Source organism: Dendrobates tinctorius, unplaced genomic scaffold (assembly GCF_039654945.1).
Source record: "Dendrobates tinctorius isolate UK_male_01 unplaced genomic scaffold, ASM3965494v1 ptg000206l, whole genome shotgun sequence".
In the NCBI taxonomy this organism is placed as follows: domain Eukaryota; kingdom Metazoa; phylum Chordata; class Amphibia; order Anura; family Dendrobatidae; genus Dendrobates; species Dendrobates tinctorius.
In genome coordinates, this window is record NW_027361873.1 from 1,013,332 (window position 1) to 1,038,841 (window position 25,510).

A 25,510-nucleotide genomic window follows, 5' to 3' on the forward strand; every position below is an offset into this window, starting at 1 on the left:
AAAAAGTAGTTAGGAGTGTTCAAATCAAGAAAATGATAAGGGTGCCCATACTTTTACACCGGTCAAATTTTGTTTAAATGCAGATTGCACATTTTCTGTTAGTACAATAAACCTCATTTGAATCCAGAAATATAACTGAGTCCATCAGTTATTAGATATATGAAACTGAAATAGCTGTTGCAAAAACCAAAATTGTTATAAAGAAAAAAGGTTAACATTAATAGGGGTGCCCAAACTTTTACATATGACTGTGTATATATATATATGTATATATATATGTATATGTATATATATATATATATATATATATATATATATACATACACATACACTGTGTTCCAAATTATTATGCAAATGATATTTTTCTATGATTTTCCTAAATAGTCTGTACAAATGACAGTCAGTCTAATAAAAGTCATCACCCGTTAGAGTATACATCAAATTTTATTGACGAAACCTCCCAATGATAACAGTATAATCTCCAAAATGAATAAAAACTCAAATTGCACTGTTCCAAATTATTAGGCACAGTAGAATTTCTAAACATTTGATCTGTTTTAAAGAACTGAAAATGTTCATTTGTGGATTTTGAAGCTTTAGGAGGTCACATTCACTGAACAAAAAAGCTATTTAACTCCAAAACATCCTAACAGGCCAAGTTACATGCTATCATAGGAACCCTTCTGTGACATCACCTTCACAATTCTTGCATCCATTGAACTTGGGAGTTTTTGGAGAGTTTCTGCTTGGATTTCTTTGCATGAAGTTGGAATAGCCTCCCAGAGTTGCTGTTTTGATGTGAACTGCCTCCCTCATAGATCTTTTGCTTGATGATACTCCAAAGGTTCTCTACATGGTTGAGGTCAGGGGAAGATGGTGGCCACACCATGAGTTTATCTCCTTTTATGCCTATAGCAGTCAATGACTCAGAGGTATTCTTTGCAGCATGAGATGGTGCATTATCATGCATGAAGAGGATTTTGCTCCTGAAGGCACATTTCTGCTTTTTATACCATGGAAGACAGCTGTCAGTCAGAAACTCTATATACAGTACTTTGCAGAGGTCATTTTCACACCTTCAGGAACCTTAAAGAGCCCTACCAGCTGTTTCCCCATGATTCCGGCCCAAAACATGACTCCTCCTCCTCCTTGCTGAAGTCGCAGCCTTGTTGGGACATAGTGGCCATCCACCAACCATCCATCTGGACCATCCAGGGTTGCTCGACACTCATCAGTAAACAAGACTGTAAAATAGTCTTCATGTATGTCTGGACCCACTGCTACAATTTCTGCTTGTGAACACTTTTTAGGGGTGGCCGAATAGTAGGTTTATGCACCACAGCAAGCCTTTGAAGGATCCCACACCATGAGGTTCGAGGGACTCCAGAGGCACCAGCAGCTTTAAATATCTGTTTGCTGGTTTGTAATGGCTTTTTAGCAGCTGCTCTCTTAATCCGATGAACTTGCCTGGCAGAAACCTTCCTCATTCTGCCTTTATCAGCACAAACATGTCTGTGCTCAGAATCCACCACAAATCTCTTAACAGTACGATGGTCACGTTTAAATTTTTGGGAAATATCTAATGTTTTCATCTCTTGACCAAGGCATTGCACTATTTGATGCTTTTCAGCAGCAGAGAGGTCCTTTTTCTTTCCTAAATTCCTTGAAACCTGTGCCCTGCTTAATAATGCGGAACATCAGTCTTAAGTAGTTTTCCTTTAATTGGGCTCACCTAGTAAACTAATTATCACAGGAATTTGAGATTGATTTCAGTGATCCAAAGAGCCCTGATACACAATACCATCTATGAGTTTATTTGAAAAACAAAAAATTACATCTTTATGACACTTAAATCCAATTTGCATAATAATTTGGAACGCAGTGTATATATATATATATATATATATATATATATCTGAGAAATTTCTATTTTTATGTGAAAAAAATACGTTTGGATATCGCTGCATCCATAATGACCCATAAAACTGTTCCACTAGTTAACCCCTTCAGTGACCACTGTAAACGTAATAAAAAAAGGGGGGGGGGAACCATGCTTTTTCATCATATCACCGAACAAAAAGTGGAACAAAGCACGAAGAAAAAGACTAATGTAAATACAAATATTATCACTGAAAAAAAACAAGCTGCCATACAGCTTGTTTAGTGGAAAAATAAAAAAAGTTATAGCTCTCAGAATAAAGCAATGCAAAAATAATGATTTTTTTTTTAAATTTATAAATAGCTTTTTCTGTGTAAGAGCAACAAAAGATAAAAATAAATAAATTAGGTATCGCAGTAATCGTACTGACCTGAAGAATAAAGCTGCCTTATCAATTTTACCACATGAAGAATACATTAAAAACAAAAAAAATTCCTTAAAGTGATCAAAAAATGTGACCGATAGCGGTCCCAGTAAAAATGTCAACTTGTCCCTTAAAAAACAAGCCGTCACTTGAATGTCAGATGAAATATGGAAAAATTATTGCTCTGAAAATATGGTGATGCAAATACTTATTTTTGCAATAAACTTGTTTTTAGTGTGTTATAGCAGCCAAACATAAAAAAGACATAAATCTGGAATCGCTGGAATCGCAACCGACCCGAAGAATAACCTAATCACTTATACTGCATGAGGAATGGCGTAAAACATAAATAAAACCAATTCTTCATCTGCTGTTGATTTTTCTTTATCGCTTCATTGGGGGACCAAGGTAACCATGGGTGTGTTCTGCTGTCACTAGGAGGCTGACACTAGGCAAAAAAAAATACGCTCCTCCTCAGCACTATACACCCACCAACAGACACAAAACTCGTCAGTTTAAGCTTAGTGTCTCTGTAAGAGACAGACTTGGATCTGATCCCAGATCAGTCTCTTTTTTTTTCCAAAAGGTCTCATTGTTTTTTCCCACTAATCTTTTTCCTTTTTTATTTTAGGTTCTTCAAGGGCAGCAGGGTATAAGGGTATGTTCCCACAGTCAGTAAACGGCAGTGCTTTGGACGCAGCACTTGTCCGCTCTGTCCAAAGCACTGCCGGCCTTTGAACGGAGGTGATTCCACATGTGTTCATTAAATCATTGTACATTGTACGTGGACATTTATCTTGTGGAGACTGAGCGTCTCCACAAGATAAATTGACATGCTGCGGTGTGGAAAGACGTGCCGCATGTCCATCTCCGCAGGGAAGCCACGGGTGCCGGAGCACGCATAGTAGAGATGGGATTTCTTCAAATCCCATCCACTGTGCTGTAACATCTGGCCGCTGTGGGTTGGTCGCTGCAAATGTACGCAGCGTTCAACACGCAGCGTTTACTGACCGTGGGTACATACCCTAATTTTTAACCTGCCTTCCCACATATGTGCGACCAAGAGAACAGTACGGCATCAACCACACTGTTTACTCTCATCTCGCCAGGCAGGACCCTATCCCCCTGCCACGTCACTGTGTCCAGGGTGATTCGTTGTGGCTGGTCCTTGCTTTATTCCCCAGCCGCCTCCTTCGAAATGGGCCGGGAGGAAGACTGTGGTCCCTATCCCACGTGACCTTCCCCCTTCACAGGAGTCGATAGTCTTCTGCACCATCAAGGACCATGACTCAAGAATGCGAATAAGAAATCGGGTCCCGCCTATCCGATATTGTCCCTCTTCCTTCACAGGAGGGGGGGTGCATCGGAGATGCTGCCGATGTTCTGAGAGACACCATTTTCACATATTCCTTCCCCAGTTGCGCTTGAAATAGTGTGCTCTTTTTCCTTCTCTATCCGCCCTCCCCACTGTCATCGCTTGGCATTTTTTGGTGTGCTGGACTTTTTCAAACGCTCCAATCACTGCACGTGTTTCTTTTTCAGCCGTCCCATGGCCAGCTGTTCAATTATTGGCGAGGATCGGGTACACCCCTTCCTCTTCTTTCTCTCCCATCGTCGATGCTGGCTCATAGCTGTGATCTCAGAACAGACTGCCCGCCCCACACTTTCCTCTCCACGCTGTTCTGTCAGGCGTCAGGACACTGGCCTCAGCGACGTTTCTTCTGGCTGCAGCACTCTGCTTCGGCCATGATCTCCCATCGGCAGGACGTCAGCCATCAGAACAGTGCTTCCTTTCCCAGAACGCAGCTTCAGACAATGTTAAGCCTTAGCTGATCCCCTGCAGACTAGCTTCTTCCCTCAGCGCCATCCAGGGACCTCCGGATTACCGCTCTTCTAGGACCGGGTAGGCTCTGTCCTGGCTACTTTTTTGTTGCTAGTCGCCCTACTCAGCATCATTCCCAAGGCCTTCACATATGCCCACACCTGGGGAGTCCCGCCACTATCATTCACTATGACTGCGCTATTTGTAAAAGAAAGTGGCACACAGATCAGACTTCAGCCTACTGCCAATCCTGCACTCCTTCTACCATGATGGCATCACAGGAACCCCCCGCTGCCATGGATGAATCCACACCCCCTTTCCTGGAGTGGGCCGTGGCTATCTCTGTCTGTGTCGGACCTCACCAGGGTTTCTCAGTCCCTGGTCCAGGGTCTTGAACGTCTACCTAACCTGCCCATTGCCAACAGTGCCCTAATTCGCAGGCACCCTGTCACCACACTCACAAGGGCAGAACAAGAGTTAGATCTGAGAAACGGACATATTCATGCTCTTCCTCCGGCTCTCCATCCCCGTCCACATCCTCCAGGTTGCACTCGATAAGCCGTGCCTCCTCTCCGGAGGTGGCCCTGGGGTCCGACTCTGAATCCGGTTCAGATTCTCCGAGCACGACAAGGACCAGACCACCAAGATCCAGGATATGGTTGACAGCCTTAAATCTGCAGTTAACCATACCCTTAATGTTAAGGAACAAGAGGGTTCTTCTCATGATCACTCTGCCTCCTTTTAGATAGTGAAACAAACTTCCCGAGTGTTTTCCAATCATGAGTTTGAAGGGATATTCTTGAAATACTGGGAACATCTGGAGAAACAGTTCTTGGGTAGAAAACAAATGGATATCCCATATCCCTTTCACACCGATCTTGTCGCTAAGTGGTCAGAGTCACCGGCTGTTGATTTGCCCGTTTTACAACTGTCCGTCAAGATGGTCTTGTCCCTTCTCAACGGCTCAATGCTTAAGGATTCCACTGACAGACAGTTTGAGGCTTTAGCCAGATCTGCCTTCGAGGCCGCTGGCGTATCCTTCTGCCCTGCATTTGCTTCCACATGGATGGCCAAATCTGTTCCACCTGGGCAAAACTCCTCCAGTAGAGCATACTATCATCTGCCCCTTCTGACAAGCTGGCCGACCTTGCGGACCAGATCGCTGAGGCGGGGAATTACCTGCTCACTGTGTCTTTAGATGCGTTACTAGCGATATCGTTGCGGTTCGGAGAATTCTCTGGCTCAAGGCCTGGAGCGCCGATTTGGCTCTTAGAAGTCTCATACTAATCTTCACTTTTAGAGGGGACGAAACTCTTCGGCAGCAAACTAGATTAGATAATTTTTTGAGTCTACAGAGGGGGTAAGAGCACCTCCCTTCCACAACCCAAGCACTCGTTTCCAAGGAGTCGTTCTTTTCAATTTCGTCCCTTTCAACACTTTCCTTCCACAGGAACCTCCTCCCAGCAGGACCCTCCACCTGCCCAGCGGGAGAGATGTAAGCCATCATTTGAGCAAACCCCTAACTGGGATGCATGGCTGTCAGTATTCGATGACGCCTGGGTCAGAGAAACAATGACTTCCAGTTCTCCTCTCTCCCCGGAAACCGATTCTTCATGTCTTGTCCACCAAGACTTCCAGCTTAGGTCCCAGGTTTCTTTCAAGCCCTTTACTCTCTCCTCAAAGCAGGAGTCATCATCCCTGATCCTTCCCAAGAACGTTTTTCCGGATTCTATTCCAATTTTTTCGTTGTCCCAAACAAGGACAGATCCCTCCGTCCAATCCTGAACCTTAAGCATCTGAACATACACTTGAGTCTCAGCCATTTCCGAATGGTGTCCCTCCACTTGGTAATCGCTTCAATGGAACCGGAGAAGTTTCTCTCCTCGGTGGATATTCATGACCCATATCTCCACATTCCGATTTCTGCTCCACATCAGAGATTTCTCAGATTTTCAGTTCAGAGTAGTCATTATCATTTCACAGCTCTCCCCTTCAGTCTAGTCTCTGCCGCCAGGGTGTTCTTGAAGGTGATGGCATCCGTCATTGCCAGTCTACGTTCCAGAGGTATTTTCATTATCCCTAACTTGAACAAACTCTTAATTAAGGTGCCATCCTTCTGAGACTGTTGCGAGAGACTGCACATTAACCTGGACACTCTGGCCCGACTCGGATGGATAGTCAACAAGACGAAGTACTCGGTGATTTCGGCACAACAAATCATTTTCCTGGGGATGTCGTTTGTCACGCCCAGGCCAAAGTTTTTCTTCCAGAAGAGAAGATCTCAGCTCTCCACCTGGGAATCTATTCTCTGAAACGCCCATCCTCTCACCCCCTTTGCCCAATTCCACACCCGTCCACTTCAGCTGGCCCTCTTCTTGTCAGCATGGGACAAGAAGGTGTCCTCCATGGACCATCCCATTATCCTTCCTCACGTACGTAAGTCATTAACGTGTTGAACTCTTCACTAGTCTCTGTCTTGGGAGATCCTTTCTCCCTCTCCATTGGAAGGTCGTCACAACTGACGCAAGTCTTTTCGGTTGTGGAGCATTTTTTCTACATTACACAGCCCAGGGCCGCTGGAGCCCTCAGGAAGTTACCTTACCAATCAATCTCCTGGAGATCAGGGCAATCTACCTCTCCCTTCTACACATCCAGTTCACATTCAGTTGGAAAAGACCATGGCGTACATAAATCACCATGGCAGAACGCGCAGCAGATCTCTCTTGGTGAAGGTCTCGAGGATCCTAGTCTGGGCAGAAAATCACGCAAAAGCAATCTCGGTGGTTTACATTCTGGGAATAGAAAACTGGACCACCCACTTCCTAAGTCCGCCAGGGTCTCGCCTCTGGCGAGTGGTCACTTAACCCCGAAGTGTTCGACCAGATCTGTCAGAAATGGGGCACCCCTGACGTAGCTCTGATGGCGTCTCGGATGAATGCCAAAGTGCCCCACTTCGTAACCATATTCAACGATCCTCTGGTGATCGGTCAGAACGCCCTGGTCCTGTCTTGGTCTCCTTCCCCTTCCATATTGCTCCCCGCCTCTCCCCTTAATTCCGAAGGTCGTAAAAAAGATCAAGTCAGAGAGTGTAACCGTGGCTGCAGAATGGCCCAGATGGGCATGATGCGTAGAGCTAGTAAACATGCTCACAGTCACCCCCTGGAAACTTCCAGACTCTCCGGATCTCCTTTCGCAGAGTTTCTTCTTCCACCAGAATTCTCATTCGCTGACTTTAATGGCATGGCCGTTGAGGCCGCCGTTCTGAAGGAAGCAGGGTTTTTACCTCAGGTCATACAGACCATGACCTGTGTGAAAAAGCCTGTGTCTTCTCGCATTTATCATAGATTATGGAGGGCCTAATTCCTCTGGTGTGAAGACAATCAGTCCTCTTCCATGTCCTTCCCACTTCCAGCCATTCTGGCTGCAGTCTGATCTCGGCTGCAAGCTTTCCCTCATCACTCTTACAGGTAAAGTCTCCGCCCTCTCTATTCTGTTTCTGAAGGATCTGACATCTCGGCCCCAGGTAAAACCTTCCTCAGGGGTGTTGCTGATCTGGCTCCACCTTATCATTCTCTGGTAGATCGGTGTTACCTTAACTTGGTTCTATGTGCCTTTAAGCACTCTCCGCTCGAGCCCATCCAGGACATTACAACTTCCCATTCTTCCTGGCAGGTTGCCTTATTGGTGGCTATCACATTTATCAGATGAGTTTTGGAACTGGCGGCTCTTTCCTGTCGTTCTCCTTTTCTCGTTATCCATCAGGACAAGGTTGTTCTCGGATCGGTTCCTTCGTTTCTTCCGAAGGTAGTTTCCTCTTTCACCATCAATGAAGATATTGTTCTGCCTTCCCTTTGCCCTTCCCCAGTTCATCCCCTGTAAAGTCTCTCCACAAACTGGATCTGATCAGATCTCTTCGCTCCTACTTCTCTAGGACAGCTCCTTTATGGCGCTCTGACTCTTTTGTTTGTCATTCCTGAGGGTCGCCGCAAAGGTCTTCCGGCCTTTAAATCTACCATCGCTCGCTGGATTTGTTCAACTATCTTGGAGGCATATTGGCTTAAGGACAGACCACCCCTCTGGGGTAAGGGTTCACTCCACCCGGCGGTGGGGGCTTCCTGGGTCGTTCGCCACCAGGACTCTGCATCTCAAATTTGCAAGTCCGCTACCTGGTCTTCCCGTCACACTTTTGCGAGGTTTTACCGAATGCATACCATTCTTCGCCGGATGCAAGCCTGGGAAGAAGGGTTTTGCAGACGGCGGTCATCCACTGTCCAACCTGATTTTTGCAAGTTATGTTATTCCTTCTTTTGGGGCTGCTTCAGGACATCCCATAGTTACCTCTGTAGATTAAAAAGAGAGAGCAGCATCATATCCGGGTGAAAAAATATATCAGAGATTTATTCTGCCAACGTTTCCGCCATATTGTGGCCTTTTTCAAGTACTTGAAAAGGCCACAATATGGCCAAAACGTTGTATTTTCTATTGGCAGAATAAATCTGATATATTTTTTCACCCGGATTGGATGCTGCTCTCTCTTTTTAATCTACATGGATATTTTTGTTCATTTGGGTTTGTGAACTTGTGTGATGGTTTGAACAGGGTTCTTGCCCTGCACTCACAGGGTTAAGTGTTCGTGGCCTCTTTCTGGATCTGGGAGGGGTATTTATACTCACTCTTTACCAGGGTTCTCTGTCAGCTATACTGTTGTTCTGGTGTTTCTGACCCCTGGTGTGCGTGTATTCTGCTTTGCTTGTTTGCTTCCCGTGTATGACCCAGCCTGTTCCCTCACTCTGTACTCCGTCTCTCGCTTTGGTACTATTGTCTTCTCTGGTTCTGACCTCCTGGCTTGGCTATCGTTACTCCATTACAGTTTGTCCCTATTGTACCGTCTATTGCCCGTTCTGGTTTTCTGACCTATTGCTACGTCCTGACTATCCATTCTGTCTAACCCTTTGGTACTGTATTGATATCTTGTGCTTTGATCCTGGCTTCATCTGGTTTCTGTCTATGCCCCTTGGTAACATTGTCCTGTAGTTACCTTTCTAGGAGGTTCCCTGCAGCTCCTAGATCTGTGGAGCTTAGGCCACGCCCCCAGCAGTCATGTGCTTCAGGTCCTGATACTCTGAAGCACGCATCGTCACCACTGCTGCCCTGCTCCACAGGTATCTTTGAGCACTGTCTTTGTACTCAGGACACCCGCACTGGCTCAGTGAGCAAGTGCAGTGCGGGGCTCCTGACATTATAGCTGACCATTTCGGGGTTTTTTTTTTTTCCTCTGAAGAAAGGAAGAAAAAAAAAAAAAAGTGTTATCCTCATTGATCCCATACAAGCTTTGGCTGATCAGGTCAAGCACCTGACCAAAATGTTCCACAAACTTAATGTGGAACAGCGCACGATGGCCCAGACCCAGCAACAGTTGGTGGATACTGTGCAGGGGGCTGTCGCTGCAGGGGCTCCTAGTGCTGGGGATAGAGATGTGGCATTGGCATTCCCCGAATCTCCGGTCAAATTGCCAAACCTTTTCTCGGGATAAAAAGGAGTTCAGGTCTCTCAGAGAAGGATGCAAGCTTTTTTTTTCTCTGAGGCCCCGCTCCTCCGGGGATGAGTTCCAGAGGGTGGGGGTCGTCATTTCCCTACTTCGGGGGGCTCCACAGGCATGGGCTTTCTCTTCCTCTGCTCCTGAACGTATATCTGTGAATTTGTTCTTTGAGGCTCTGGGGCACATTTATGGTGAGCCTGATAGAGTGCGTCTGGCAGAGGATATCGTGATGAGTGTGACACAGGGGAGGTACTCTGCTGAATGGTTCTGCTCTGAGTTCAGACGCTGGGCAGCGGAGGTCTCCTGGGATGATGCTGCCCTCCGGGGTTTGTTCTGTAGAGGCCTGTCCGAAAGTTTGAAAGATGCACTAGCCCTTCATCCTCCACCGGATTCTTTGGAGGACACTATGATCCAGGCTGTCCGCATGGACCGTGGGCTGCGGGCAAGAGGGGTCATGCTGCAGGAGACCCCTTTATTCTCCAATCTGAGAGACTCTGCTTCTAGTCCTGAGCCCATGGAGGTTGGTGCCACGTCATTGGAGGAAAAAGAGAGGAGACACCGAAGAAACAACCAATTGTGCTTTTACTGTGGATCCGCTGGACATTGGAGAAGGAACTGTCCTTGCCCTTCAGTGAAGCCATCAGGAAAACGACTGAGTCTGGGTAACAATCGAGGAGGTTGCCCAGACTCCCAGGTACCCTTTTCCTCACTTACTAAAATTCTGCTTCCGGTGGAACTGGAACTTACAGGCGGTCCAGTTGGGACTACTGCCTTTGTTGACTGTGGTTCTTCTATTAATCTGATCGATATCAAAGTTGTGACTTTTCATAAGATAGGGACAGTAAGGTTAAAAGATCCTGTTAAAATCGTGACAATTGATTCTTCTCCTATCACCCAGGAGGGAATTTGTTTCATGACTGATACCTTTTCTCTGAAAGTGGGTTCCACTCACCTGGAAAAATTAAGGTGTTTTGTTATAAATAATCTGCCAGCTAGACTGGTACTGGGTATGCCTTGGCTTCAATGTCACAATCCTACTATTGACTGGGTCACGAGGGAGATCATTCAGTGGGGTTGTATGGCTAACGGTCTATGTTGTAACTTGACAACTCTTGTCACCCCAGTAAAATCTGTGTCAGTGTCGTCTGTCGATCTGGAAGGTATTCCGGAGTACCTGAAAGATTTTGAAGACATATTTTCTGAAAGTGAGGCTGAGGCGCTACCACCACATAGACCCTTTGATTGTGCCATTAATCTTGTCCCTGGAGCCAAGTTACTCAAGGCTCGCCTGTTCAATTTGTCCGGGCCCGAACGTCTAGCCATGAAGGAGTACATTACCGAGAGTCTCCGCAAAGGGCATATTAGGACCTCTGTTTCACCTGTGGCAGCGGGCTTCTTTTTTGTTAAGAAAAAAGATGGTGGTTTGCGGCCGTGCCTCGACTTTCGGGTATTAAACAAAATTACTGTGAAAAATACATACCCTCTCCCCCTAATTCCTGATCTATGTAACCAACTCACCGGGGCCAAGTGGTTCTCTAAACTGGATTTACGTGGGGAGTATAACCTTATAAGAGTCCGGGAAGGGGACGAATGGAAAACAGCATTCCTGACGACTGAAGGGCTGTTCGAAAACTTGGTTATGCCCTTTGGTCTCACCAACGCTCCTGCTGTTTTTCAGAATTTTATTAATGCAATTTTCTCTGATTTAATTGGTCGTTTTGTGGTTATTTATTTGGATGACATTCTGGTGTACTCGGTGGACAGTCAATCTCACTTGCACCATTTGCGGATGGTTCTCATGAGACTGAGGGAGAATCATTTGTATGCCAAGTTGGAAAAATGCTCATTTTTCATGCAAGAAGTATCCTTTCTGGGGTTGATTGTGTCAGGGGAGGGGTTCCGCATGGATCCTAAGAAGGTCCAGGCTGTTACGGAGTGGGTGCAGCCTCATGACTTGAAAGGGTTGCAGCGATTTTTGGGCTTTGCCAACTTTTATAGGAAATTTATTAAGGGCTTCTCGCAGGTGGTAAAGCCTCTAACTGACCTCACTCTCAAGGGAGCTGATGTAAAAAATTGGTCTGTAGCTGCAAAAAATTCTTTCATGACATTAGAAAAGTGCTTTTCTTCAGCCCCTGTATTGGTACAACCCGACCCGTCAAGACCTTTTGTCGTGGAGGTTGATGCCTCGGAAGTAGGGGTCTGGGCAGTTTTGTCTCAGGGCCCTCCTACCCTTACTAATCTGAGGCCTTGCGCCTTCTTCTCTAAAAAATTTTCCTCTGCCAAGAGAAATTACGATGTCGGCAATAGAGAGTTGTTGGCGGTAAAGTTGGCTTTTGAAGAATGGAGGCATTTCCTGGAGGGGGCTGTTCATCCCATTACAGTCATCACTGATCACAAAAATTTGGTCTATATCGAGTCTGCCAAGAGATTGACCCCCAGACAGGCTCGATGGGCGCTTTTCTTTTCTTGATTTCAGTTTACCATCACATTCCGCCTGGGATCTAAAAACATCAAGGCTGATGCCTTATCCTGAAGCTTTGATTCGGTGTCCCCTCCAAAACCTCCCTCCTCCATTCTTCAGCCAGGAGTAGTGGTGGCCGAAATCTCATCTGAGTTACAGAGAGGGATTTTGGAGGCCCAGGCTCGGGCTCCTGGTGGTAAACCCCCGGGTAAATTGTTTGTACCGGAACGTTTCCATCTCGGACTTATGCAGGAATTTCACGATTCTGTGTTGAGTGCTCATCCTGGGATTGCAGCTACCCGGGGGGCAATTGCGAGGGATTTCTGGTGGCCCTCTATGGTAACAGATATTAAAAAGTTTGTGAATGCATGTGGGGTGTGCGCTCGTTCTAAAAGTTCTCAGGTCCGTCCGGCCGGGGAATTGGTGCCTTTGCCAATTCCAGATAGACCATGGACACATTTGTCCATGGATTTTATCACAAATCTTCCTCCTTCCAGGGGCAACTCGGTGATATGGGTGGTGGTGGATAGGTTTTCAAAACAAGCTCACTTTGTACCTCTCCCCGCGTTACCATCTGCTGAAACCCTGGCCCGCTTATTTATGCAGCATATAATTAGGTTGCATGGAGTGCCTATGAATGTGGTGTCAGACAGAGGGGTACAGTTTGTAGCCAGGTTCTGGAGGGCTTTTTGCAAAAAGCTGGGGATTTCGTTGTCCTTCTCCTCTGCCTACCACCCAGAGTCTAATGGACAGACGGAGCGCACGAACCAATCGTTGGAGCAGATTCTGAGATGCTTGGCCTCTTCCAGGCAGGAGGACTGGTGTGAGGTATTGCCCATGGCAGAGTTTGCATTCAACGGTCTTGTGAGTCAATCTACTGGGAAGTCTCCCTTTCAGGTCAACTATGAGTTTAACCCACATTTTGGAGAGTTTTCCCGCATGGATTCAGGTTGTCCTGGTGCTGAGGATGTGACACAACGTCTTAGAATTCTTTGGAGGGAGGTTCAGAGGAATATTTCCAAGGCCCAGGAAAACTATAAGTGGTTTGCTGACAGGAGGAGGGGGCCAGGTCCAGCATTTGCAGTAGGGGAGAAGGTGTGGCTATCCACCCGCAATATCAAGCTTAAGATACCATCTGTAAAGCTGGGCCCCAAGTTTATTGGCCCATACAAAGTTGTGGAGGTTGTTAACCCAGTAGCCTACCGACTGCAGCTGCCCACCTCATTTAAAATTTCTGATGTCTTCCACAGGTCCCTGTTAAAGCCTGTGGGGACGGTGAGAGAGGATCCCTCATCAAATGCTCCGCCAGTGCTGGTAGAGGGGCAGCTGGAGTATGAAGTAGGGCGTATTGTTGACTCCCGGTGGGTGCGCCGGAAACTCCAGTATCTGATACACTGGAAGGGGTACTCTCTGGAGGATCGGTCATGGGTTCCGGCCAGTTCGGTGCATGCCGATCGTCTGGTGCGGGCTTTCCACGCCAGATTCCCAGACAAGCCTGGGGATCCAGTGGGCCCCCCTGTTAAGAGGGGGGTACTGTCATGGTTTGAACAGGGTTCTTGCCCTGCACTCACAGGGTTAAGTGTTCGTGGCCTCTTTCTGCATCTGGGAGGGGTATTTATGCTCTCTCTCTTTACCAGGGTTCTCTGTCCGCTATACTGTTGTTCTGGTGTGTCTGACCCCTGGTGTGCGTGTATTCTGCGTTGCTTGTTTGCTTCCCGTGTATGACCCGGCCTGTTCCCTCACTCTGTACTCCGTCTCTCGCTTTGGTACTATTGTCTTCTCCGGTTCTGACCTCCTGGCTTGACAATCTTTACTGCGTTACAGTTTGTCCCTATTGTACCGTCTATTCCCCGTTCTGGTTTTCTGACCTATTGCTACGTCCTGACTATCCATTCTGTCTAACCCTTTGGTACTGTATTGCTATCTTGTGCTTTGACCCTGGCTTCATCTGGTTTCTGTCTCTGTCTATGCCCCTTGGTAACATTGTCCTGTAGTTACCTTTCTAGGAGGTTCCCTGCAGCTCCTAGATCTGTGGAGCTTAGGCCACGCCCCCAGCAGTCATGTGCTTCAGGTCCTGATACTCTGAAGCACGCATCGTCACCGCTGCTGCCCTGCTCCACAGGTATCTTTGAGCACTGTCTTTGTACTCAGGACACCCGCACTGGCTCAGTGAGCAAGTGCAGTGCGGGGCTCCTGACACTTGGAGCTTGCATCCGCATTGTCCTTGCTGTGCTGGCGGCTGTCTTTTTGCTGTATCCCATAGTTACCTGTCTCCCCCAAAAGCGATAAAGAAAGATGGATTTTTGGTACTCACTGTAAAATCTCTTCTTGGAGCCGTCATTGGAGAACACAGCACCCTCTCTGTTTTGTGCCTTTGATTGGGCCTGTGTTTTTTTTTCATTGTTTTGGTTTCTATGGTTGCTTCGCCTACTGTTTTTCACTAAGCCCAGGTTCACATAGCGTTAATACAGCCCGTTCAACGCATAGCGTTGACGGACTGCGTTAACGCTATAGCATAATGCGATATGCTATACCGCTAGCGCTGATGATTCATCAGCGCTAGCGGTGACGGAGCCTCAGACGCAGCAGCCCGCGTCCGAGGCTCCGTAAGTGAATGACGGCACATCCCGAACGCGTGCCGCTTTACGGCATGCGTCGCAATGCGCCACATAATGGGGGTCTATGGCAGCATTAACTGACTGCGTTACGCCGCGTTATACCGCGGTGTAACGCAGTCCGTTTAACGGACTGCCATAGCACAGTGTGACCCCAGCCTAACTGATGAGCTTTGTGTCTGTCGGTGGCTGTATACTGCTGAGGAGGAGCTAATTCTTTTTTTGCGTAGTGGCATACACCCATGGTTACCTGTGTCCCTCAATGAAGGCTCCAAGAAAGCGTTTTTACGATGAGTACCAAAAATCCGTCATTTCATTCTGCCTCCCAAAAATCGCAGTAAGGCTCACCGCACATTTATCCTGGGCTCTGCATTGAACACTTACACTGGGGTTTCTATGTACCGTATTTTGCGGATTATAAGATGCACCCCAAATTTTGAGAAAAATAGGAAAAAAAAACTTTTTTTAATAAAATGGTGGTGCTTTTAATCCATGCGCCATTATTTACCGGGTCGGTGAAGCGGGGTCCCAGAGTCGCTGCTGGAGGAAGGCAAGATTGGAGTGTTTCTGCAGGCTGCGATGAGAGGGTGTTCCGATGTGCGCCGCTGCGGGTGAAAATGGCTGCGGTGCATTTTGTGAAAGCCCAGAGCCCCCTGCATATCCATTACTACTATGCGGTTGCCTCCGGGAAAAAGGCCGCAGAGGCGGCGCATGCTCAGATTGAGATCTCTGCAACTAAGATCTCGGCATAAAAGCTCTTTGTCGAGTTCTCAATCTGAGCATGCGTCGCCCCCAGCGGCCATTTTCCCAGAGGCCACCGCATCGCAGTAATGGATGTGAGGGTGGGGGGGGCTCCGGGAAAATGACCGCCAGGGGCAGCACATGCTCAGATTGAGATCTTGCCTAGATCGTAAACTGAGCTTGCACCTCCCCGGCGGCCATTTTCCCAGAAGCCATCGCACCGCAGTAATGGATATGTGGGGTGGGGGGCTCCAGGCTTTCACAAAATGCCGGCGGGGCCCCCTTGCACCACAGAGCAGCAAAGCCATTTTCACCCGCAGCGGCGCACATCGGAACACCCCCCTCATCCCAGCCTGTGGCCTACAGCAACAAGCCACTCTTTCCTCCTCCAGCAGCTACCCCGGGACCCTGCTGCACCGCGGATGGTAGGGTATATTCGCATTATAAGATGCACCCCCATTCCCCCCCCCCCCAAATTTTGGGGAAAAAAGTGCGTCTTATTGTCCAAATAATACGGTAATTTTTCTGAAATGCGTGATTCAGATGGAAGATTCCCTGTAACGAGGTGTAGATGGAGGCACTATGGACACTGTCTGGCCTATGATCCGGCGTTGTAAGTCTTTTTAGGCATGCATAAAAATGCGGTCCGCCACAGCTTTGTGGACACCGCTGAACAGACGCCAGATGGAGTCCAGAGTATATCTGCTGCTTCATTATAGTGAATGGATTCCTTGGAATTTTATTCTGAATCACGTCACTCGGTGATTTAGATAGAAACCCCAAAGTAAGTGCTCAGCGTAGAGCTCAGTATATATGTGATCACAAATGTTATGTAAAATAGAAAAAGAAAAAGCAAGTCCCCACTTAGGTCAGTGACCTGTCAATGGAAATATAGCACAAAGGCTCTGGAAAAGCGCTGTGGCTTTTTGCTCCCTAGAAGAAATTCAGCAAATTCTGCTCTCCAAACTACAAATGCCCCCCTCCTTTCTGAGCTCCATAGTGTGCCTAAGCCACATTTAGCATCCACATGTTTGGCATTTCTGTAGCGTCGACAGCCACCTAATTTAATAGTGTGTGTCTCCAGAAGCATTAGCTGGACACCACAACATACTGGTCACTACAATGGCAGTGTACAATTTACTCAGTAAAATCTTCTGCTTGTTTCTGGAAAACAACCATGGAGTCAAAATCATCACTCCACCTGTAGATACATTCCCAAAGTGGTACAATTTCCAAAATGGGGTCACTTGAAGGGGGTTTCTGCTCTTCTTAGCACTTAGTGACTCTGAATACTATTTTTGGAAAATGTACGCTCAGGGGGCAAAAGCACTCCGTCCCGAGTCTCCGTATGGCTAAGCAATACTTCTACAGCAACATATGGGGTATTTCTACATTCATCAGAAATTGTAGGACAAATTTAGGTGCCATTTACTCTCCTTGTAAAAATGGTAAAATCTGTGGCTAAAACAAAATTTGGTTTTAAAAAAGTAACTTTTTCTTCACAGCCCAATGGTATAAAATTCTGTGACACACCTGTGGTGTCAATATGATCACTGCAATTGTAGATTAATTCATCAAGAGGTGTATTTTATAAAACGGGGTCATTTATGAGTTGTTCTGCTGTTCTGGCACCTCAGAAGCTCTCCCAGTGGTTCAAGGCACCCGCAAACCATAACAGTAATATCTGCACTATAATATGGTGCTCCTTCCCTTCTGAGCTTAGTACTGTGCCTGAAAAGTGTTTCCCATTTATATATATGGTATTGGTGTACCCAGGAGAAATGTTTGCAACAAACTAAGGTCCACTTTTTCCTGTTAGCCCTTTGAAAAATTAAAAAAATTGAGCTAAAACAACATTTTAGTGATAAAAATGTAATTCTTTTTTGACCACCCAATAGTATAAAAATCTGTGATGCACATTGTGTCAATATGATCACTGCACCCCCAGATTAATTAATTGGGTAGTGTAATTTGTAACATTAGGTCCTATATGGGGGGTGTCTCTTGCTCTGGCACCTCAGGGGCGCTGCCAATCTGATATGGTACTGTGAAACCATTTCAGCAAAATCCGAACTCCAATATGGCTTTTCTTCCCTTCTGAGCTTTGCACTATGCCTGAAAAGTAGTTTTCGATCATATATGGGGTTATCGTTTTACTCAGGAGAAATTGCACAACAAAGATTGGGGTTCATTTTCTCCTGCTATCCTTGTGAAAATGAAAAAATTGGGGTGAAAATTTTTTTTTTTGCATTTTCATAGATCAACGTAGCAAAATGCTAAGAACCTGGGGGTTCAAGGTGCTTACCACACATCTAGATAAATTCCTTGAGGGGGTTTACTTACCAAAATGGGGTCACTTATGGGGGTTTTACACTGTTTAGACACAGCAGGGGCTCTCCAAATACAACATGACACCCGCACAAAATTCAATCAAAGTCTGCGTTCCAAAACGTCACGCCTTCCTTTCTGGGCCCTGCCGTGCACCCAAACAGTAGTTTTACCCGACTCATGGGGTATCTGCGTACTCAGGAGAAATTGCACAACAAATTGTATGGTGCAATTTCTCCTGGAACCCCTATGAAAATGTAAAATTTGGGGCTAAACATTTTTGTGAGGAAATATATAGCTCTGGCAAAAATTAAGAGACCACTTTCAAATGTTCAATTTGTCTGATTTTTCTCTTTATAGGTATACTTTTGAGTAAAATGTAAATTGTTCTTTTAGTCTACAAACTTCTGACAACATGTCTCGGAATTTCCAAGTAATAAATTTTGTGGGTTTCTGATAAGGGGAAATGGGCAAAATTTAAAAAAAAAAAAACAACAACAGTGCTTTCAGACCTCAAATAATGCAAAGAAAACAACAATACTAATGTTTTAACTCAGGAAGGATTCAGAAATCAATATTTTGTGGCATACCCATGAATTTTAAAAACGCCTTTCATGAGTCTTGGCATGCTTGTCACCAGTCTTTCACACTGCTTCTGGCGCAAAAATTTTAGCATGTTTGGTGGCTTGTGACTAACCATCATCCTCTTGATTTCATTCCAGAGGTTTTTAATGGGGTTCAGGTCTGGAGAATGGGCTGCCCATGACAGGGTTTTGATGTGGTGGTCTCTTAATTTTTGCCAGAGCTGTGTATATTTACAGTACAGACCAAAATTGTAGATTCACTCTGAAGGCATCAAAACTATGATTTAACACATGTGGAATTATATAATTAACAAAAAAGTGTGAAACAACTGAAAATGTCTTATATTCTAGGTTCTTCAAAGTAGCCACATTTTGCTTTGATTACTACTTTGCATTCTCTTGATGAGCTTCATGAGGTTGTCACCGGAAATGGTTTTCACTTCACAGATGTGCCCTGTCAGGTTTAATAAGTGGGATTTCTTGCCTTATAAATGGCGTTGGAACCATCAGTTATGTTGTGCAGAAGTCTGGTGGATTACACAGCTGATAGTCCTACTGAATAGAATTTGTATTATGGCAATAAAAAAGCAGCTAAGTAAAGAAAAACGAGTGGCCATTATTACTTTAAGAAATTAAGGTCAGTCAGTCCGAAAAATTGGAAAGACTTTGAAAGTGTCCCCAAGTGCAGTGGCAAAAACCATCAAGTGCTACAAAGAAACTGGCTTACATGAGGACCGCCCCAGGAAAGGAAGACCAAGAGTCACCTCTGCTGCGGAGGATAAGTTCATCCGAGTCACCAGCCTCAGAAATCGCAGGTCAAAAGCAGCTCAGATTAGAGACCAGGTCAATGCCACACAGAGTTCTAGCAGCAGACACATCTCTACAACAACTGTTAAGAGGAGACTTTGTGCAGCAGGCCTTCATGGTAAAATAGCTGCTAGGAAACAACTGCTAAGGACAGGCAACAAGCAGAAGAGACTTGTTTGGGCTAAAGAACACAAGGAATGGACTTTAGACCAGTGGAAATCTGTGCTTTGGTCTCATGAGTCCAAATTTGAGATCTTTGGTTCCAAAGACCGTGTCTTTGTGCGACGCAGAAAAGGTGAAAGGATAGACTCTACATGCCTGGTTCCCACCGTGAAGCATGGAGGAGGAGGTGTGATGGTGTGGGGGTGCTTTGCTGGTGACACTGTTGGGAATTTATTCAAAATTGAAGGCATAATGAACCAGCATGGCTACGACAGCATCTTGCACCGGCATGCTATTCCATCCGGTTTGTGTTTAGTTGGACCATCATTTATTTTTCAACAGGACAATGACCCCAAACACACCTCCAGGCTTTGTAAGGACTTTTTGACCAAGAAGGAGAGTGATTGGGTGCTACGCCAGATGACCTGGCCTCCACAGTCACCAGACCTGAACCCAATTGAGATGTTTGGGGTGAGCTGGACCGCAGAGTGAAGGCAAAAGGGCCAACAAGTGCTAAGCATCTCTGGGAACTCCTTCAAGACTGTTGGAAGACCATTTCTGGTGACTACCTCTTGAAGCTCATCAAGAGAATGCCAAGAGTGTGCAAAGCAGTAATCAAAGCAAAAGGTGGCTACTTTGAAGAACCTAGAATATACAGTTGTGGCCAAAAGTATTGACACCCCTGCAATTCTGTCAGATAATACTCAGTTTCTTCCTGAAAATGATTGCAAACACAAATTCTTTGGTATTATGATCTTCATTTAATTTGTCTTAAATGAAAAAACACAAAAGAGAATGAAGCAAAAAGCAAAACATTGATCATTTCACACACAACTGCAAAAATGGGCCAGACAAAAGTATTGGCACCCTCAGCCTAATACTTGGTTGCACAACCTTTAGCCAAAATAACTGCGACCAACCGCTTCCGGTAACCATCAATGAGTTTCTTACAATGCTCTGCTGGAATTTTAGACCATTCTTCTTTGGCAAACTGCTCCCTGATATTTGAAGGGTGCCTTCTCCAAACTGCCATTTTCAGATCTCTCCACAGGTGTTCTATGGGATTCAGGTCTGGACTCATTGCTGGCCACCTTAGAAGTCTCCAGTGCCTTCTCTCAAACCATTTTCTAGTGCTTTTTGAAGAGTGTTTTGGGTCATTGTCCTGCTGGAAGACCCATGACCTCTGAGGGAGACCCAGCTTTCTCACACTGGGCCCTACATTATGCTGCAAAATTTGTTGGTAGTCTTCAGACTTCATATGCCATGCACACGGTCAAGCAGTCCAGTGCCAGAGGCAGCAAATCAACCCCAAAACATCAGGGAACCTTCACCATGGAGGGACAGTGTTCTTTTCTTTGAATGCCTCTTTTTTTCTCCTGTAAACTCTATGTTGATGCCTTTGCCCAAAAAGCTCTACTTTTGTCTCATCTGACCAGAGAACATTCTTCCAAAAGGTTTTAGGCTTTTTCAGGTAAGTTTTGGCAAACTCCAGCCTGGCTTTTTTATGTCTCGGGGTAAGAAGTGGGGTCTTCCTGGGTCTCCTACCATACAGTCCCTTTTCATTCAGACGCCGAGGGATAGTACGGGTTGACACTGTTGTACACTCGGACTGCAGGGCAGCTTGAACTTGTTTGGATGTTAGTCGAGGTTCTTTATCCAACATCCGCACAATCTTGCGTTGAAATCTCTTGTCAATTTTTCTTTTCCGTCCACATGTAGGGAGGTTAGCCACAGTGCCATGGGCTTTAAACTTCTTGATGACACTGCGCACGGAAGACACAGGAACATTCAGGTCTTTGGAGATGGACTTGTAGCCTTGAGATTGCTCATGCTTCCTCACAATTTGGTTTCTCAAGTCCTCAGACAGTTCTTTGGTCTTCTTTGTTTTCTCCATGCTCAATGTGGTACACACAAGGTCACAGGACAGAGGTCGAGTCAACTTTAATCCATGTCAACTGGCTGCAAGTGTGATTTAGTTATTGCCAACACCTGTTAGGTGCCACAGGTAAGTTACAGGTGCTGTTAATTACACAAATTAGAGAAGCATCACATGATTTTTCGAACAGTGCCAATACTTTTGTCCACCCTCTTTTTTATGTTTGGTGTGGAATTATATCCAATTTGGCTTCAGGACATTTCTTTTTGTGTTTTTTCATTTAAGACAAATTAAATGAAGATAATACCAAAGAATTTGTGTTTGCAATCATTTTGAGGAAGAAATTGAGTATTATCTGACAGAATTGCAGGGGTGTCAATACTTTTGGCCACAACTGTAAGGCATATTTTCAGTCGTTTCACACTTTTTTGTTAATTATATAATTCCACATATGTTAATTCATAGTTTTGATGTCTTCAGAGTGAATCTACAATTTTCATAGTCATGAAAATAAAGAAAACTCTTTGAATGAGGTGTGTCCAAACTTTTGGTCTGCACTGTATATTTTTATTTTATTTTCACGGCTCAATGTTCTAAACCTCTGAGAAGCACCTCGGGGTTTCTAAAATGGTGTCACTTGTGGGGGTTTCCACTGTTTAGGCACATCAGGGGCTCTCCAAATGCAACCTGGTTTCTTCTAAGTATTCCAGAAAATTTTGCAATCAAAAAGTCAAATTGCGCTCATTCCCTTCCGAGCCCTGCGGTGTGCCAAAACAGTGGTTTTCCCCCACATATGGGGTATCTATATGCTCAGGAGAAATTGAACAACAAAGTTTGAAGTCCATTTTTATTTTCTGTTACCCTTGTGAAAATAAAAAAAAAGTGGGTCTAAAGTGAAATTTTTTTGAAAAAAAAATTAATGTTCATTTTTTCCTTCCACATTCCAAAAATTCCTGTGTAGCACCTGAAGGGTTAATAAACTTCTTGAGTGTGGTTTTGAGCACCTTGAGAGGTGCAGTTTTTAGAATGATGTCACTTTTTGGTATTTTCTGTCTTATAGACCTCTCAAAGTCACTTCAAATGTAATTTGTCCCCTAAAAATAAATGGTTCTGTAAATTTTGTTGAAAAAATGAGAAATCGCTGTTCAACTTTTAAGCTTTAACCTTTATAACTTCCTAACAAACAAGAAAATTATTTCAAAAATTGTGCTGATGTAAAAAGTAGACATGGGAAATGTTATTAACTATTTTGTGTGACATATCTCTGATTAAGGGTACACAAATTAAAAATGTGAAAATTGCCCCAAGTTTTAAAAATTTCGTTGTTTTTCGCAAATAACGCAAGTCAAGTCAAAGAAATGTTACCACAATCATGAAGTACAATATGTCATGAAAAAACATTCTTGGAATCAGTGGGATCCGTTGAAGTATTCCAGAGTTATTACCTCAAAGTGACACTGATCAAGTCTTGTCATGAAGGTGCAAACGGGCTTGGGGGGTAAAGGGGTTAATATTAAATGATGTAATTTAATATAAAACAATTACCATTAATATTGAGCAGAACTAATTTTGGCCCTCCACAACAGTTGCAGTCTCTCACATGACCCCTTAAGAAAACTAATTGCCCACCCTTGGTCTAGGAACATGAAAACAAGAATGAATGTTTGCAACAAATTATTATCATTATTAACGTTGTCTTTTGGTTTCTTCCTAGATGGACTGAACAAGATTTGTGTCCTGTCAGCACTGCCGAAACTTATGGATGCTATGATTTAGATACAGCATCCATGGAAAGACACCTTGTGTATGAAAAGAGCCCTTTATTAAAGGGAAAGCTATAAGCTATTAATTTTCCCTGATTTGCCTTTATCTTGTAACCCTTTTAGTGGTTCCTACCTAATCTTTTGATCAATAAAAAATAGGTGAATATCTTTGATGACCATCTAACCTGACAATATAATTAAACATAAATAACATCTTTATCATTTACATACACGTAATAGTTGAAATGGCAATGTGACAAGCAAGTTCAACTGTTCAAAAGATCTGTATGGGTTTGATCTATACTCTCTGATCAAATACTTAGGATGTATGATAAGCAAATCTTATTATTCCTACATGACTAGAACTCTAGTGCCACCGATTGGAAGTAGCAATCCTAAAATTTGAATATTTCCCAGAGGAGCATTAAGGCTTTAAGGTTGTGTGCCCACGTTGCGTTTTTAAGCGTTTCTGCCGCTGCGGAAATGCTTAAAAAATGCTAACAAAACGCATTCCCGTGCAATCCTATGGGATTCCGCAGTTGCTGAGCTAATGCTGCGGATTTTTCCCCTGCGGAATCACATAGTGGTAAAATCCACAGCATGTCCATTAATTCTGCGGAATCGTGGCGATTCCGAGGCCATAGAATTGCATTGAAACACTTACTTTACGCATGTAGCTGTGCCCACCATGCATAAAGTGAGCGCTTCATGTGCGGATCGCACCCAGGGTCTGGAGGAGAGGAGACTCCTCCATACCCTGGGTACCATATTGCTGTAAAAATTAGAATTAAAATTAGAATTTAATTTTTTTTTAATTTTTAACATTCTATCAATAGTAAAAAGTTGGTCACACTTGTCAAGCACTATGCTTGACAAGTGTGACCAACCTGTCAATCACTTTTCCAAGCGATGCTTCAAATTGCTTGGAAAAGCGCAAGCCTTCTGCAAGCTAAAAACCCTTGTGTTTTGTGGGAAAACGCATGCGAATTCCGCACGCATGTTTTACCCGCGGCAGGGAGTTGCGGAAATGCTGCGGACAATTCCGCAGCATTTCTGAAACGTGAGCACATAGCCTTAGTCTTCTCATCTCGGAATGCTTAGCATGTCAATCTCCACAAGGAGAAACAATACTTCTTGAATACATCAGTGAAGAAGTGAAGAATATTTAGTAGTCAAAGCCTTGTCACCAAAGTGGCCAGTGTTTACTTATTTTCTTCACTCTTCTCCCAGGAGTATGCCATTTCTTTTTGAATCCACCATATGGTTCTATAGACATGGGCTTTTTTTTGTTAGAGTACTTAATAGGGGGTGACATCATCAGGTAATTATGCAGAACAGCCTCAACACATACTTTCATAAAATCCTGTAAGGCACACTCCCTCAGAGAAGACCATAAAACTAGCATATTGGATGCACTTAATAATAAGTGCCATATCTTTGATTTTGTATGGCAGTTTATTCCATTTTTTATTCTATTTTAGTCAGGGGCACAGCAGAAATAAAATAAGCAAAAATTAGCTATTTTTGACTCAGGACAGGTCTTTTTTTTTGTACACATAGCAGTAGGAGCAACATTTCATCACTGCACAGGAATAGAGAAGAATATAATTGGGGCGCTGTCACAACACATAACTGCACAATGGCCCCAAAGGAGAGCTGCACTGTCTATTGTACATTCTTTCATTACTGAGAATATCCAGGATGAATTCTAATTTCAGAGCTAGAGTTTCTGATCAGTCTATTAAAAAGTTAAATCAATTAAATAACCACAGCGAATACACTAATTCATTTCAACTGCCAAGCATCTGATGCATATGATCAAGTTCATAGTTAAAATACTGTAGCTTTCTCATAGACAATCAACATCTTCTAGAGTAGGAGGCCTCCTGCTGAGAAATAAAACAATATTAACATAAGACCCTTTCCGCAACATAAAGACTGAGCTCTAGTGAACAATTAGGTGAAATGCAGTGTCCTCTAAAGCAGACTTTACTATATTCGAATTCTAACATTGTTCTTAATCTACTTAAATTTGTTTTAATTGATGCATTTGAACAGTTATTGAATAATGGATTTTGCTTTGGTAAATTTCTGTATGGTGATACATTTTTACAGAATCTTTGCTGTATGCATATAACAATAAATATGTAAAGTCCACTTTTATTTCTACATGTGTGTTTATACATTTCTACCTTATGCCAATTGCCAGGCTGATTTCACATAGTAACTAGATGTGTATTTCCTGAAGGAAGTACAGATAGTGCTTTGAAATGGTGCCCGGGCTGCCCCTTTAAGAGAGACTTGCCTGCTGCCCCTGCGGGGCGGGGCCACTATGGGTCCGATTTGGTGGGCGGGGCCACTATGGGTCCGATTTGGTGGGCAGGGCCACTCTGAGTCTGGTTTGGTGGGCGGGGCCCCTCAGGGTCTGGTTTGGTGGGCTGGGCCACTATGGGTCCGATTTGGTGGGCGGGGCCACTATAGGTCCAATTTGGTGGGCGGGGCCACTCTA

At 44.6% G+C, this 25,510-nt stretch overlaps 1 protein-coding gene across 2 annotated transcripts in view; it reads left to right on the forward strand.

The window, feature by feature from the left end:
* The window catches only part of LOC141057944 (acyl-CoA dehydrogenase family member 11-like), a 221,252-nt gene extending 196,094 nt beyond the window's left edge, over positions 1-25,158 (forward strand). For both annotated transcript variants that reach the window (XM_073554061.1, XM_073554062.1), the window contains one exon: positions 22,953-25,158. In XM_073554061.1, the coding sequence (XP_073410162.1) occupies positions 22,953-23,079 (127 nt within the window). In that variant the 3' untranslated portion in view covers positions 23,080-25,158. The remainder of the gene's footprint in view (positions 1-22,952) is intronic.
* Positions 25,159-25,510: the final 352 nt, after the last annotated feature.